Source organism: Talaromyces atroroseus (assembly GCF_001907595.1).
Source record: "Talaromyces atroroseus strain IBT 11181 chromosome Unknown scaffold_12, whole genome shotgun sequence".
Taxonomy (NCBI): domain Eukaryota; kingdom Fungi; phylum Ascomycota; class Eurotiomycetes; order Eurotiales; family Trichocomaceae; genus Talaromyces; species Talaromyces atroroseus.
Window position 1 is genome coordinate 929872 of NW_017971444.1, and position 15972 is coordinate 945843.

Below are 15972 nucleotides of genomic sequence, written 5' to 3' on the forward strand. Positions count from 1 at the left end.
TTGAATATCCGGCAATCTTTGTATGCCGTCAAAGGGACGAAACATGTACATGTTTGAAATCTAGCCCAAAGCTCTTTATGAGTAATAGAATGTCATAGAGAGGCTTAGGAGCAGCCTTCTAAGCATAGGTCGAAGACAACTATGCCTCCATGTCGTATAGTCAGATGGACAACAAGAACGCCAAATTCATATCATCTTTTTGACCTCCTACGAATTTTTACAAGGCTGTCTTACGACTCAGAAAATTGCGATAGTGGAGCGGCGCAATTGGTCTCGAAGATAGATCTCTCGCTCGAACATGTGCCCTTATAGCATTCGGTTTGGAACTCACGATCGCTGCGTTGGGCTGTTGGCTCTAATTGGTTCATCTGCACTTGCTTGAGAATTGGAATGGTGGGTCTCTCATAGCCAATTAGCAATCACATCAATGGAGTCTGTTGCCACGTGACCTCTTCCTCACGTGCCCGGTCGGCAGATCTTTTACCCTTCCTTCATTTCATCCAGGCACAGAACGGACGCTCTGGACATGCCCGTCGTGGCACACCGCGATGCTTTCGCGTACATGCGTCGGACGAACGTGCTGACCAATAATGGTCGAATTGAAAATGCTCCGACAACATCCACTGTCAACCCGGTCCCTTGCGGCCACGGCCTGCAAGGAATGTCGACTATTGAATCGGCATACCCTCCAGGAGCGAGCCTGTGCACAAAGGCTTGTACTTCGGAGTGTTACCACCTCCCAAGCCATTTGTCGACCTCCTACCACCTCAACCACGACATGATAGATGCCTGCAGGCCGTGCAACCAACTATTATCAAAATAGCCAAACCAGCGGTGCATATATAGGAGTGCAACCAACCCCGAGACCATAGGCCGATCTTCCCGGCTCATTCCTCATTCCTCTCGTCGGAAGGGGTAGACAAGAGAGAAAAGCTGGCGGAAGGCACGCTTGGAACACTCCTCCTTCCCCCAACGAAGGTGCATGCACAGCTTTGTTTGCTGAGTCGCTTTCCCACCAGCTACAGCTTTATCTTTCCCAGCTTCATTGCTGCGTGTGTCTCTTTGTTACACGTGAGATGCACCTGTATCCTTTTTTTATCAAAGCTCTGTCTTTGTTGACTGCTTCGGCGGTTGTGACAGCAGCGTCTGCAAAGCAATATGAAATCGTCGAGCAGCTGACCAAAGTCCCGAGCGGATGGGTACGAGGTCCACGACCCTCGCCCTCGATGTTGATGCAATTCCGTCTTGCAATGCGACAGCCACGAGCCGCTGAATTTGAGCAACATGCATTAAATATCGCAACCCCCGGACACGAGATGTACGGCAAGCACATGAAGCGCGATGAGATCAGAGCCTTCCTGCAACCTTCCGCCGAGGTCCAAGATGCCGTCGTGTCGTGGCTGCACTCAGAAAATGTTTCCGAAAATTTGATGGAGGTAAACGGTGATTGGGTCAAATTTATTGTTCCAGTGAAACAAGCAGAACGGATGCTGAACACCACGTTTTATATATACCACGATGAAGCACAAACCACGTTCAGAGTTCGCACCTTAGAATACTCAGTACCTAGAGAGGTCTACCAGCATGTTCAGCTGATTCAGCCAACGACCCACTTCGGCCGGAACAAGGCTCACAAAAGCCTTGTTCTCAACCAAAAGGAACTTGAGCTAGGTATCGGGGTTGATTGCAACACATCTATTACGCCAGATTGCTTACGAGAATTGTATAAGCTGGGTGACTTTGAGGCAAGTCCAGATTCTCGCAATAAGCTAGGTATCTCTGGGTACTTGGAGCAATATGCGAGATACGATGACCTTGAAGTCTTCTTGGAAGAATTTGCGCCCACCATGACGAATTCCAACTTCACAGTGCAATCTATAAATGGTGGCCTAAACGACCAGACCTCAAATCTTGACAGCGTCGAGGCAAGTCTGGACATTCAGTATGGGATTGCTTTATCGTATCACGTTCCAACAATCTTCTTTACCACCGGCGGTCGGGGCCCTCTTGTTCCCGACCTGAGTGAACCTGACGCTAATGCCTCATCCAACGAGCCCTATTTGGAACAACTCCATTATTTATTAGATCTATCAGATGAAGAGTTGCCAGCAGTGTTATCTACCTCCTATGGCGAAGATGAACAGACTCTTCCTGAGTCGTACACCAATACTACATGCAACCTATTTGCTCAACTCGGAGCCCGGGGAGTGTCAATTATCTTTAGTAGTGGAGATGAAGGAGTCGGCGAGGCGTGCCTTACGAACGATGGCACCAACAGGACGACTTTCAACCCCATCTATCCAGCTTCCTGTCCATTTGTCACCTCCGTCGGAGGTACTTACCGAATCAATCCAGAGCGAGCAGTAAGCTTCTCGTCTGGTGGGTTTTCCGAGCGCTTCTCTCGGCCATCATATCAAGACAATGCTGTTAGCTCTTACCTATCCGTTCTCGGTGATCAGTGGCAGGGTCTCTACAACCCTAATGGACGAGGATTTCCAGACGTGGCTGCTCAGGCCCATGCCTTCATCGTGCGGGACCATGGTAGATTCGTACAAGTCGACGGAACGAGGTTAGTAACTCTATGAGTCTGCATATGCACAGTTAACTAACCATGCATGCTTTAGCGCCTCCGCACCAACTTTTGCAGCCATTATCGCGGATTTGAACTCTGTGCGATTAACGAACAACCAGTCTACGCTCGGTTTCTTAAACCCATGGCTATATGGCTTGGATGGATCCGGGTTCACGGACATTGTTGACGGGGGCTCCACTGGCTGCACAGGACTTGATTCGCAATCAGGAGAGACTGCACCATATGTTCCTTACGCAAGTTGGAATGCGACTACTGGTTGGGATCCTGTGACAGGCATGGGAACGCCGCTTTTTGATGCTTTGTCTCAACTTGCATTGAAAGCATAAACTTGCATAAATAGACTATTCTTCTCTAGGATCCCTTACATGCGGAGATTTAATATGATATATCTTCAATGATTTTGCCTTAAGAAAACTTGTAATCTTGTAAGCTTACCAAGTTGTCTCCTGGAAGCTCGTAGAAAGCGGTATGTACCTTGGACGAAATCACGTGATTTCATCCCCATCATTCGGAGCTGCAGTTTGGCGACAACTTCCATATCTTGACATCTCAGCACATACACCGCCAACAAGAGATACTAGAATCGGAAATAGATCTTTGAATCATCTTGCTTTTTTATCTCCTAGATTGAGCTTATCACATAACATAGAGTCTTATTGTCTCGACGTGATTGCCTCTTCACTCGATCGTCATGTCCGACCTCAACACGATCATCACTGAGCTTCACAAGAGCCTCGAACAGAATAAGCTCGACCATGCCGCAGAGATACTATCTCGCCGCGCAAAGCATGCTCTCCTTGAACAGAATGTTCTCTTTCCCTCCACCACGACTTCACCACAACTGTGTTCCCAGGCTCGCGAGATCCTAGAGCTCGGCGCCATAACGTCACTCAGACAGATGGATTCTGTATCCTTCGTCCGATACTATCAGCAACTACAACCATTTTACGACTTCGAACGAGATATCGCGAGCTCAGATAACACACACAAAGCCATTTTGAAGACAAGCCAACGAAGCAAGATAACGGGGTTGTACCTTCTGCTTTTGTTGAGCTCCGGTGACACGTCGCAATTTCATACGGTGCTTGAGGGGCTCATTGTGGAGGCATCTCTAGACGGCCGCAGTGTTGAGGAGGATCCCTATATTAAATACCCAGTTGAGCTTGAGCGGAGTTTGATGGAAGGCAGCTACGACAAGGTGTGGCGTGCAACGAAGTCTTCGGAGGTACCTACGGAAGACTTTGGCTTGTTCTCAAACGTATGGCTTATTTCTTTTCCTAAAAAAAAATCATTCTTCCATTTGCTGACTTTTGAAAATTTAGGTGCTCGTTGGAACTATCAGAAGGGAAATCGCCGATTGTTCTGAGACAGCTTACCAATCTCTACCGATCTCAAATGCAAAGGATCTTCTCTTCCTTGAGTCCGAGGGTGCAGTTGTGCAGTTCGCACAAGAACGTGGTTGGAATCTGAAGGACGGACGCATATATTTCCCAACCCAGTCCGATGCTGTCGCTCCTGTATCGGAAACCCCTGGCACAGTCCAACCCATCAACGAGGATCAACGACCAGAGAAAGGCATCGCTCTGGCGAGTGCCTCCGTTATAGAAAACACCATTGGATACGCAAGAGAGCTGGAGACAATTGTTTAGGTTATTAGAGTATTATGGATCTAGCCTTGTACTCTACCTATAATTTCAATCACCATGCATTCGAGCGAAGAATTCAGTATTATGATCCGCCTTTACATGTTACGAGTGTCTCTATCTTAAGAGGGGGTAAATAAATCCCTTATTCATATCCTCATAACTGAAGCTTCCACAAGCACAGTCTTTTATCGTAGAAGCTGGTCGAGACACAAACCATATCTGAAGTAGATCTATTCCCCTTCCAAAAGCCCGAAGCATAATTCATGCTTTCATGCTCCGTGAATTGCGCCAATACCTGTATATCCCAGTCGCCAATTTCTGTTGCTTGTCTCCTCTTCCAGGTGACTTTCACAACTCTCGTGCCAGCGTGCATGCAGCTTGCCAGAACCAGAAAATTTATTTCTCCAGCGTCAGCTTCCTCCGTATCGATAACTTGTAGTCGCCAAACTCCACCACCTAACCGACTCTCTGCAAGAACCGTGCCTCTTCTTGAATTCGCATGATACACTCGAATATACTCGTCATAACTCCCAGTCAACAATATCGGCGCGTTTGCGACCATGTTCATAATCGGTAATGGTAATATAGCCGTAACGCCAGCTGTGTGATGGCGAGCTCTATCGCTTGTGTCAGATATCATGCAATCCTCTAACGATAAATCAGAGCTAGTCCCATCATCACCCTCCTCGTCTGGAGCGCAAAACTTCCGTATATTCAGCGAGCCAAAATCGTCGCCCGTGAAAATGAATGATGATGACTTTATCGAAGAATCGTCTGTCGCTGCTTCTTCTTCCGTATAACTAGCCAAGGCCACGAACCAAGCCTCAATGGCAACACCATTTGGAGCCTCAAATTGAGTCTCTATCAAATCTAATCCGTTTCCCTTGGCTATATCATGCTGTCCTCCTTCCCCGTTTCTTTCTTTCCCCTGTTGAGCTGCTGCTGCAGGAAGCGGGGTAGAAAAGACAGATGTCCTACCATCAGCAAACGTCACTGCAAACCCATCGGGATACGACGATGTCGTCGGAAACCAACTTTTCGGGAACCAGGTCAGGTACAAGGATGGAATGGAGCCTGGATCCTCGTCGTGCACAGATCTCGTCCAAATGTGCTGAATGTGCGGATAATTGGAACTGTCATGATGAGAACAGGAGATACTGTAGAGGGAAACAGTCCCATCGCTACCGGCAATTCCCAGTAGAGTCGACTGTCGTGGGTGGAAATGCAAGTCGAAGACAGCATGGGACAAGGTCACCACTTGCTTCTCTTGCCTGTATAGTATTTATATTATGCATAGGTAAGCTTTCGAGTCCATACACAGCATAATCAAATTTTGGATATTCATTTGTGCGTGTAATTTACTAGGTTATTCCATACAATTGAGGAGTAGTAGCATTCAAATGCCACAGCTGAAGAGTTCCTGTTTTGGTCTGCTTGACTGTGGACGTGGAGGAGGCATTTTCTCGACCACTCTGTTGTTGTTCTGGCTTTTCTTCATGAAGTAGATAGGTGCCTATCACGAAATAATCGGGGTCTTGGGGACAAAATTCCAGACAGCTTGGTGGTTGGTCCAGAAATTCAGTGATAAGTGAAGATATTGATTGAGGTTTTTCCGATGACATGCTGGCTTGCGGGCATCGAAATCCCACTTGTTTTGGGAGGTCACGTATAATGGATTTGGACTGAGTTGCAACTAAGAGGAAAATCCGCGATTAAATAATTGTAGAAATTTAGGTGGAGCAAGTGCTGGTTGCAAAGTTGAGGGCAAAAATATCAGAATTTATCGACATTAAAGTCACGTGGTGCGTAAAAAGTAGATGATGCACTTCCATACACTCATTGGCAAGTGATAGAGGTCACATATGTCTATCAAAATTTGGAAATATTGTTGTGAGTTGCTGTTATACTGAAGATTCTCAGATAGGCTTTAAACCCATGACAATTCGTTGTGGTCGTGGATACAGGTAGCATTCAATGCTATGACATAGACACTACATTGAGCTAGGCAGGTGACAAGCTAAATTGAGCTTGGCTAGAGCATCGCTGAGCTCTTCGGGTTTTGGAAATATAATTCCTTTGATATTGTCCTTCTGTAGAAGTACAAGCATAAAAAGACCGGTTATTTGTCTTGCTAGCAAGTACGACTTGTACGTGGACCTCGGCCTTCCATGAGACGCCTTGATGAAAAGGTTGTCTGCGCCGCGTTCTGCTTGGCCTATCAGATGCGGTATGCTTGGCAGATGACAATTCCATCTTCCTTGAGGATGGAAATGGTGTTGAGGAAAGCGGAATGTATCCTTCTAGGTTTGAGGCCCTTCTTCAGGGTTACCTTCAGACTATAGGCCTTGCTCATGCTGTCTCCCTCTCTTTCATGATTTCCTCACACGCTGCCCTCAATTGTTCGACTCCTTTGATATCCTTCCAGGATTGCAACAGACCGTCAATCTCCTTCCAATCTTCTTGTGCTTGTTCTGTCTTGCCATCATGAAGAAACTGTCTCAGCCGGCTCGGGGTTGCTAGGACCCATTCTACAGTCTCTTGTTCGGCTGTCTTATTGACCGTTGCTTTACTTTTTGCATCCTGAACTTTGCGACGGAGCTCTTCTCCTTCCTTGATTAAACCACCAGCAGTCTCGGCAACGAATGCCACGGCGGGCCCAAGTGTCTTTGTCATGGTCAACGGAGCTCCTCGTTCCTCCATGCTCTGTCTCATGCTCCCGATAGTTTCGACGGCACGGATCAATTTGGAGTAGTTGTCGTAGACAAGGGCCTTGCGCTCGCCATCTAGAGTTCGAATATCGCCCACCAAAGTATTCTCTGCTTTCAAAACCGTCGACAGAGACGAAGTGGCCAAGAGTTGGTCGATATATTGTTGTGCGTCAAATTCCGGGCTGTCCAGCTCGGAGGTTACCGTAATTGAAGGTGATCCTGAGAGCTCATTTGCGCCAGTCGAGCGAGGAGCACCAGCAGGAGAACCTGCTACATCTCCTGTCGACGATCTTATGTTATAGTAGTCTCTGAGAGCAGCGCGATTCCGACGCTGAGCTGGAGATACGCCACGCACGGCAGAAGCAGGATTATTGATACCAAGTCCATTGACACTAGAATTGGGGTTCGTGGTGTCTAATTCTCTGGAAGGTCGACGGGACGATACCGACGTGGCATGGGACGAGGCAGTAGATAGACGGGGGGACGAAATGGCGGACATGTTGTAATGCGGTCGATGCTTGGAAGCAGAAGCGCTCAAGGCTCTGGAGAATTATGATTCCAGCGACGCAAAAAAGGATAATGTGAAGAAAGAAAGGAAGAGAAAGACAGAAGCAGATAGTAGACCGGAGCTTTGGGGCTGCGGAGTCCGGGCATGTGGAGCCCTCCGCGCTTTCCTCGGTTTGTATACAACAACTTTTGTAGACACTCTGCAGGCAACTCACTCCAACTCTTGAATTCGCCCAACCTACAACAGCATTCTGCTCTACAAGACCAGATATGTTATCTCCACAAAAAATTCACCCTTCTCAAGATGTCGACGACCGATGAGCACTTAAGAGCACAGCTCTTAGCCAGCAAGTCGCTCCCTGTGTCCCCAACGTGGATATCCAATTTCCTAGCATCCATCCCCCAGAACCAGCAGCGAGCTCCCCTCTCAGCATTAACGCAGACGGCGCTATTCCGTATCCTTACCTCTGATTTTACAAATTCTCTGTCGACGTCAACGACTCCATCGGCATCACTCCCCAGAGACATCAGCGATCCAGCGGTTAAAGAACGGCGCATTTCGGGGCCAGTGCCCGTTCAAGTTCTTGACATTGAAGATATTGGGACCAGTCTGTGGTTTCGGATTGAGAAAATAGAGCAAGTTGAGCGAGGAGAAACTGTTCGAGGCAGGGAAATAGTAAGAAATGTGGACGTGGATAACGTCGATACCGCTGAAACCACATCCAACGCGTTGAGGCCGACAGGGAACAATAACAACAGTAGCAGCAATACCACAGGCCATGGACCGCATCGTCTGATCCTACAAGATGCGCTTGGTACAAAGGTTGTTGCATTGGAATATAAAAATATCAATGGCATTAGTATCGATAAACTTTCGATCGGGGCAAAATTTATCCTGAGGAATGCCATTGTGGCAAGGGGAATGGTCCTCTTGACCCCTGAGACTGTTACTGTGCTAGGAGGAAAAATTGACGTGTGGGACACTACATGGCGAGAGAAGAGAAAGGAAGTTCTGTTAGCAAAAATCGAAGCTTTACACGCAGAGGAAAACGGGGCTTCTACTGACGGAGATGCCATGGAAGAATGATTCGCTTATTCTCATTTCTACTAGGTAAGCTTTGGCGTCTAATATGCGGTATCTATTTCACAAATTGTGTGTGGAAGACCTATGATACAATATCGTAAGAGGAAGCGATTTTGTCATGCAGTATCCGACAGACTCCCGTCGAGACCTTCCCATCCCTCAGCTTTCCAGGGGGCAATCATAATAGCTCGCAGTGAATCTCCAATGGTACCTGTCTGGACATAAGCTTGGCACAGGTCAGCAGCGTTTAATCCACCTTGAGGAGGAACGTTTCGAAGGGCAGTCTTCACAGCCATTGTGGCGGTATGCAATTCTCCTGTAGCAGCAGTAAGCTCCATCCAGCCTTGCGGTTGTCCAGGCGCAAGCATAACAGCCTTGGATGCCTCCACAGTTAGTCTTTCTGCCTCCGGAATGTCGCTCTCTGCGCTAAATCCCATCGCGGAGATCGCGGAGAGCAGCTTGATGACTCGTGTACGATCGTGAATCTCAATATCATCTCTAGTTCTCATTATTTCGAGGTCGGCATGAACCGCTTCAATAGCATCCTGGTCCCCATCTAAGAGTGCAATCGCTCCCAGTAGAGTGACAGCAGCGACGTGGTCCGGATGCTTTTCGATACAGTCGAATAATTGCTCACGAGCTACGTTTCGTTCCTCTTCCCCGCCCTTCGCCCACAGTACTTGTGCAAGAAGACAGACTACATGAGGGTCATTTTCTGCCTCTTCGAGAGCATCACGGAACATATCGATGGCCTGATCCATTGATTTTAAGTAGTAATAAGCCAGACCAGCGGTGAGATGTGCTGATAAGCGAAGCCTTGTAACAAGCTCTGGTTCAAGTGTCATTAGGTCATCCTCTCCAGACAAGCTCAGTGCCGTTTCAGCCTTCTCGGCAGCTTTTTCGTATTCGTGATTGGCAAAATGTACACGGGCAATGTCCGAATTTGAAAGTGCAAACCGTATCAGGGATGATGACGACTCAGATATTTCGTATTCAGCTTCTACCCCAGCGCAAACAACGTCAAGAGCAGACTCGGCCTGCGAAAACTCGCCTGTTCTCTCTGCAAACAAGGCGGAAAGATGCTCAAATGAGAGCGCGGATGGTTCTTGAAAGTGCAATTGCTGGAGTGCAAAGAAAGGCTGAATCAAGTGCGATAATTCGTTGGATATCGAAGCGTCTTCAAGAAGACAATCAAATAGGCTTAGCGTGTATTGCTTCTTGGTTATTGTTGACGATGATGTAGAAATTTCAAATGCGTGTCTGAATAAAGCTCTTGCTTCTGATGGGTCCCCAAAGAGAAGGGCAAGAACACCTTGACCCAGCCACGCTGGAGCATAGTCAGGGTCGGCAGATTGTCCACGAGTAAAAGCCTCATTTGCTAATTGAAGATCATTATTGATCAGATAAAAAGCCCCGAGATTCGTCCAGTTCTGCGCACTACGGTCATTCAGATGTAGACTGCGTACGAACGCATGCTGAGCAACTTTCGGACTGAGCGAAGATGTTACCACTCCCAGTGAGTTCCAGAATTCAGAGTTCCCTGCCTCCAACTCAATGGCTTGTTTGAAGCATCGGATGGCTGCTTTGAGGAATTTCTTCGTTTGCCGCTTCTCCTTTTTAATGTCATTTCCACCCTCAATACATCTGTAAGCTCTGTACTCGGCCCATCCTAAATTGTACCAAGAGACGGCTTGACCATGAATATCGTGTGCAGACACATACACCGCTCGTTTGTACGCCAGGATAGAGGCGTATATGCATGCGTCGGATAAGGGTGCTTGACGTTCCTTGGAAATCTCAAATAGCGCATGATCTTTCCCCACGTCATCCGTGTCGGTAAGTAGATCATACGCGCCGTCTATTCCTTCGGTGATTAGGAGGGAGCGTAGTTCTAAGGCAGAGACATGTCCTGATTTTGCTTTGATGTAAGAGAAAATGGCGCAAGCGTCACCGACCGCTTTCCACAAATTGAATACATTTGGCGTCTCCTTCGCCATTGAACCGGATATATCCAAAGCTTTTCGTGCAGACTTCGCTGCATCATTGAATAAACCTAGTTCGAGATTCTTCCACGAACTTTCCGTTAATGTTTGTAAAAGTGCAATCACCACTCCGAATTCTTTAGTGCGAATGGCGAGAACATCCTCATATCTTCTGATTGCATCTTCATATTCTCCCAATTCTCTCTTGACATTGGCAAGCATGTATTTCGAAAACCAAACATTGCCATTATCATTCTTAGAAAGATTGTTCTCTAATGCCTCGGCATTCTCAAAAGCTTTGGTGGCAGCAATATACCTGCCGGAATTATGATAGCTTTCACCAAGACCGACCCATGAATGGTAATCTTTCGGAGATATACGTAAAGCTGCCTGATAAGATGCGATGCTTTTGGTGTACTGTTGCTTATTCAGTTGCACAATCCCCAATGCTGCGTATGGCCAACTATGACCCTTGCGTTTAGATCCCGGTGCAGGAGTTGCCTTTCCGGAATCAACCACTCGCTGAGCAACTGCTTCAACCAGATCCCACTCCTGTTTATCAGCGAAAGATTTTGCTAGCCGTTCCGCAGCTTCGATCTCTGATGAGGACAGCTCAAAAGCTTTATGGAAGCATCGTCTTGCTCGAGCTTTATCTTTCTTATAGTCAGCATAGAATATCCCCAGCCTAGTATACGCCGGTGCATAATTCAGGTCAGACTGAACTGAGGCTAGGAAGCTAGCATATGCCCCATTGCGATTCTTTCGCGACGCGCTAGATGGCTCTAATTCCCATTGGCAGTGACCGATTCGATAGAGTATCTCCGCCTTGAACTCTCGACTTTGTGATTTGCTGTCTTCTATTTCCGTGAGCACGGCTTGTAGCATTGCCAGGCCAGTCTCAAGGTCTCCGTTGAGCGCCGTGCACCAAGCTAACTCTGATTGAATTTTGATATTGGATGGATCGCGCTCCTGAGCCCGCCGTAGAAACTCGAATGCTTCCTCATAATTGTGATCTTCTTGTAGGATCAAACCGATGCCTAGCAAACAGTTTGTGTTTCTCGGGTTTCGTTCCAAGATGCTATCAAAAATACCTTTCGCCTCGGGATGATTGCGAGGTGCCTGATATGAAATGAGTGCCGTTGCTAAGGTAATTTTCACGTAATCGATTGTGCCACCAAGGCTTAAACCCGTTTTCCGAGTAGCACCTTCGATGATTGATATGCCCTTTCGCGCAACATCGACCGCACTTGCATATTCCTCTAAATTCAGGTACAGCTGGGCCATAACTCGATGAGCTATAATGGAATCTGGCGATTGTTCAAGGCCATCGGACATGAGAATCAAGCGGTCTTCTACAGTCATATCTGCATCCTCACTACTAGATTCGGTTTGAGTAGATTCCTGCATCTCCGTCTCGGACGGGAACGGTGAAAGATCGCTCTTCAAAAAACCTTGTATCACCTTGCTCACGCCATCTTCTGGGAAGAATTCCGTGTATTCACGAAGGAGAATAGGGTCCCAGTCAGCAAAGTCTTCGACATCCTTCCATTCAAGCTCAATCCTCCATGCCAGGTTGAACGGGTGTTTTATTATAACCATATCTCGTGCAGAGCGAATCACGTTATCCCGTTGTCCAGATTTTTGGTTTTGAGGAAGGACTAGGAGCAAGTCATATGCTCGCTGCAGCAGTCGCTCCTCACTTTGATGCCTAACCCCATCGTCGGTAGTCCAGTCGATCAGACCCCTGTAGTATTCGTCCAGCTCTGTATTGCTAAGTGCCTCAAGCTTGACTTCTGCAGTGACCTGGTCAATTCTTGCACCAAGGCGGGTCCGCCTTTCGCCAATTTCACGATTGATATATTCCTTTTCCTCGGCCTCGGTAAGTTCTATCAGTCTCGAGTAGGTATCCGCCGGATGCGGGACTCTTCCCTCCAAAGACGGATATAGAGGACATGTTGGAAGTTGGAGATGTAAAGCTTGCTTCCGTTGTACACGATTTCCGTTCTCTCGGACAAATTTAACGAACTTCTCCACAACGTCGACGCATTTGTCTCGCTCGTCACTTTTGCACCCGTCTCAATTAGCAAAATGACGAAAGTTAGAATGTATATAGACAACTACATACCCTTCTGCAAAGATCTGTCCTAATTTTAAAGTCACTTCACGATATGCGTCTAGTTTATTACTCCCCTGTTTCTCGTACAGGCTTGCGAGTCCCTGCCATGCGGTCTTTTCATTGTCTTTGATGCGAGATGCTGCAACGTACGATGATTCAGCTCTGTCAGCATTACCGAGCTTATCCTGCGCCAGTCCTAGAAAGATATGCCTAGACGTTGAAACCAAGGTTAGCCTGTAGCTAGGAGCGGTCCTGATGGCACATACGCATGATAATTGGCAGGCTCCCGATCGATTAATTGCTTCGCTTTGTTAGCTGCCAGCTCAAAATCCTTAGAGTCTAGCGCTGCCTTGACAGCCTTCAGGGCTGCCTTTGCGGACATTCTTGGCTAGGCCAGCAGCTGTGTTCATCGTCACTTGAAAATCGTCCCGCCTAAAACACAGCTGTGGATGTGGGGAAAGAGCCAAGGAAGAGCGGAGATCGGTCGTGGCTGCTTATCGCGACCCCGATAAGTCTAGTGCCGAATCGAGCTCCATCACGTGCATACCATCGCCAGTTGTCACGGGGATTGGCGTCATGCGCTTTACCTGCTCAGAACAGCCAGCTTTCTCGTCTCTTGTCCTGTAGAAGCTTTCTGTCTAAGGGATTTATGATCTTTATTCTACACAGGAGGCGAGAAGTCAGACTGTTCCATACTCCGATCACATTTGCTCATTCATAAATAATGGCTCCCCTTCGTCTGCGTATCGAAGGCCACAAGTTCCGTGACACCTACAATCGAGAAATCACCTTGCGAGGAATCAACGTGGCAGGCGACGCGAAATACCCGAAGAATCCGGACGTTCCATCTCATGTTGCGGATGACTTTTATGACGGCGACAATGTTTCCTTTGTTGGCCGACCATTCGGTTCAGACGAAGCTTCAACACATTTTGGCCGATTACGCAAATGGGGCTATAATACTATCAGGTACATCTTCACTTGGGAGGCGATTGAGCATTCAGGGCCGGGGAAGTACGACGATGAGTGGATTTCTCATACAATTGAAGTCTTGCGCATCGCAAAGCAACACAATTTTTACGTTTTTATGGATCCCCATCAGGATGTCGTATGTATACCCGATAACAATTGTTTGTGCTGGAACATATGGCTTACTGTTTTCAGTGGTCCCGATTCTCTGGTGGCTCTGGTGCTCCTCTATGGACACTATATGCTGCAGGCTTCAATCCGAAGAATTTCAACAAGACTCAAGCAGCTCTAATTCACAATACATGGCCTGATCCATCTTCTTTCCCAAAAATGATTTGGAGTACGAATTACACCCGCCTTGTATGTCAGACTATATTCACCTTGTTTTGGGCGGGGCGTGATTTTGCACCCAAAGCAATTATTGATGGACAAAACATTCAAGACTACTTGCAAGGGCATTTTATTTCGGCTTGTCAATACCTTGCTCAGAAAATTCACGATGCGGGAGATCTAGAGAACGACGTTATCATTGGATGGGAATCTTTGAACGAACCAAATCGAGGATTGGTTGGATATCAGGACATTAGTATTATACCCCCAGAACAACAGCTTCAACTTGGAACGTCTCCAACTGCATTCCAAGCTATGCTGACGGGATCCGGCCGTCCCTCTGAGCAGAGCACATGGGCTTTCGGAAGTTTCGGGCCTCATCAAACCGGCCGAGAATTGGTTGATCCGGAGGGAGAGTCTGCGTGGTTGCCAACTGATTATGACGATGGAAAATATGGCTGGAAACGAGACCCCGGGTGGAAACTTGGAGAGTGCATATGGGCACAGCACGGCGTTTGGGACCCCTCTTCAGACGAATTACTGCAGAAGGATTACTTCTCGAAAATTCCAAATACAGGAGAGGCCCTAAACTACGACGTCTTTACCAATACCTACTTTATGGAACACTACAGAGCTTATAGGGATGCTATTCGAAGCGTTCATTTGGAGAGTATACTTCTGTGTCAACCCCCAGTTATGGAAGTGCCACCACAGCTGAAGGGGACGCAAGACGATGACCCCAATATGGTGCATGCCGTGCATTATTATGACGGATTGACACTACTCACAAAGCATTGGTAAGTCAACCAGTGAAAGACAACTTTTGAAGGCATTTGAACTGAGAAAATGCAGGAATCGATTGTACAATGTCGATGTGATAGGCGTTCTCCGCGGCAAGTACTGGACGCCGGCATTTGCTGTTAAAGTTGGAGAATCTGCAATTCGAAACTGTTTACGCAACCAGCTCAAATTTCTGCGTGATGAGAGCTTCGAGTATATGGGTGATCATCCTCTGCTTTTTACGGAAATTGGAATTCCCTATGACATGGACGAAAAAAGTGCATACAAGACGGGTGATTATAGTAGCCAAATTAGCGCCATGGATGCGAATCATTTCGCTTTAGAAGGCAGTGGATCGAATGGTTTCACGTTGTGGCTGTATATGACAGAGGTAGGTAATACACGGCCTGCCAGGCGAATAGTCGCATTTACTGACTTGACTTCTGGTTAGAACAACCATCAATGGGGAGATCAATGGAACGGAGAGGACCTATCTATATTTTCTAAAGATGACCTCGAACTGCCGAACATAGAGTCTTCTATAATAACCACCGGCTCAACAACGTCATTGAATCGAAACTCACCGTCATTCTCTCGAAGCTTGAGCTCGACTAGTAACGGCAAAATTACCCACCACAATATCAAGAATGTCTTGGAGTCTCCATCCATCTCTCCCCAGTCATCTCGAGTGCCTTCTGAGCCAGACAGCACACCTGGCTATAGGGCTGCGGAGGCATACATCCGTCCTAGTGCTATCTACACAACTGGAGACGTCCTCAAACATGACTTTGATCTCAAGAATTGCACGTTTACGCTCTCACTTAATACCGATAACGCAACTAGCCAGGATGCGCCCACCGAAATCTACCTTCCCGAATTTCACTTTCCTGCCTCGGAAACCGTGGTAGCGGTAAGCGGAGGTAAATGGTGTATTGAGTTCCAAGAAGAAGCGTCTAGCTCTGTCCAAATCCTTAAATGGTGGCATGGTGAAGGGGATCAAGGTATCAAAATCCAGGGGGTCAAACGCACAGCCGGTCAGGGTGCAGTCAGATACGAGGACGATTCATATCTGGAACATTGCCAAAGGAACTGCACTATCATGTGAAGAGAGTCTACTGTAATAATTTTTGAATCAACTAGACATTGTAGCACGGGTCATGATGTCCCGTACTTCACGATAGGTTCTGAGAATAGGCATGCCTTTGTCTAAAACCAATAGCTAATGACGTTCCATATCTAAGTTAGTTTCTAGTATGT

At 47.3% G+C, this 15972-nt stretch overlaps 7 protein-coding genes across 7 annotated transcripts; 4 read left to right on the forward strand and 3 right to left on the reverse strand.

Moving 5' to 3' along the window:
• Positions 1-1076: 1076 nt before the first annotated feature.
• UA08_08001 (Tripeptidyl-peptidase sed3) lies at positions 1077-2919 on the forward strand (the record flags this gene model as incomplete). Its single annotated transcript, XM_020262913.1, has 2 exons — positions 1077-2569; positions 2625-2919. The coding sequence occupies 2 exons, from the start codon at positions 1077-1079 to the stop codon at positions 2917-2919; spliced, it is 1788 nt and encodes a 595-aa protein (XP_020116980.1).
• A 365-nt stretch (positions 2920-3284) lies between these two features.
• Positions 3285-4242, forward strand: UA08_08002 (hypothetical protein; the record flags this gene model as incomplete). The annotated part of the gene is made up of 2 exons (XM_020262914.1): positions 3285-3851; positions 3916-4242. 2 exons carry the CDS (start codon positions 3285-3287, stop codon positions 4240-4242), a joined length of 894 nt encoding a protein of 297 aa, XP_020116979.1.
• Positions 4243-4393: 151 nt separating this feature from the next.
• Positions 4394-5861, reverse strand: UA08_08003 (hypothetical protein; the record flags this gene model as incomplete). The annotated part of the gene is made up of 2 exons (XM_020262915.1): positions 4394-5510; positions 5617-5861. 2 exons carry the CDS (start codon positions 5859-5861, stop codon positions 4394-4396), a joined length of 1362 nt encoding a protein of 453 aa, XP_020116974.1.
• Positions 5862-6588: 727 nt separating this feature from the next.
• Positions 6589-7446, reverse strand: UA08_08004 (hypothetical protein; the record flags this gene model as incomplete). Its single annotated transcript, XM_020262916.1, has 1 exon — positions 6589-7446. One exon carries the CDS (start codon positions 7444-7446, stop codon positions 6589-6591), a length of 858 nt encoding a protein of 285 aa, XP_020116973.1.
• A 312-nt stretch (positions 7447-7758) lies between these two features.
• UA08_08005 (hypothetical protein) lies at positions 7759-8541 on the forward strand (the record flags this gene model as incomplete). Its single annotated transcript, XM_020262917.1, has 1 exon — positions 7759-8541. The coding sequence occupies one exon, from the start codon at positions 7759-7761 to the stop codon at positions 8539-8541; it is 783 nt and encodes a 260-aa protein (XP_020116976.1).
• Positions 8542-8654: 113 nt separating this feature from the next.
• On the reverse strand, positions 8655-13018 carry UA08_08006 (hypothetical protein; the record flags this gene model as incomplete). The annotated part of the gene is made up of 3 exons (XM_020262918.1): positions 8655-12582; positions 12646-12846; positions 12903-13018. 3 exons carry the CDS (start codon positions 13016-13018, stop codon positions 8655-8657), a joined length of 4245 nt encoding a protein of 1414 aa, XP_020116975.1.
• A 342-nt stretch (positions 13019-13360) lies between these two features.
• On the forward strand, positions 13361-15820 carry UA08_08007 (hypothetical protein; the record flags this gene model as incomplete). Its single annotated transcript, XM_020262919.1, has 5 exons — positions 13361-13744; positions 13801-13965; positions 14095-14732; positions 14788-15106; positions 15167-15820. 5 exons carry the CDS (start codon positions 13361-13363, stop codon positions 15818-15820), a joined length of 2160 nt encoding a protein of 719 aa, XP_020116982.1.
• Between the last annotated feature and the right edge of the window lie 152 nt (positions 15821-15972).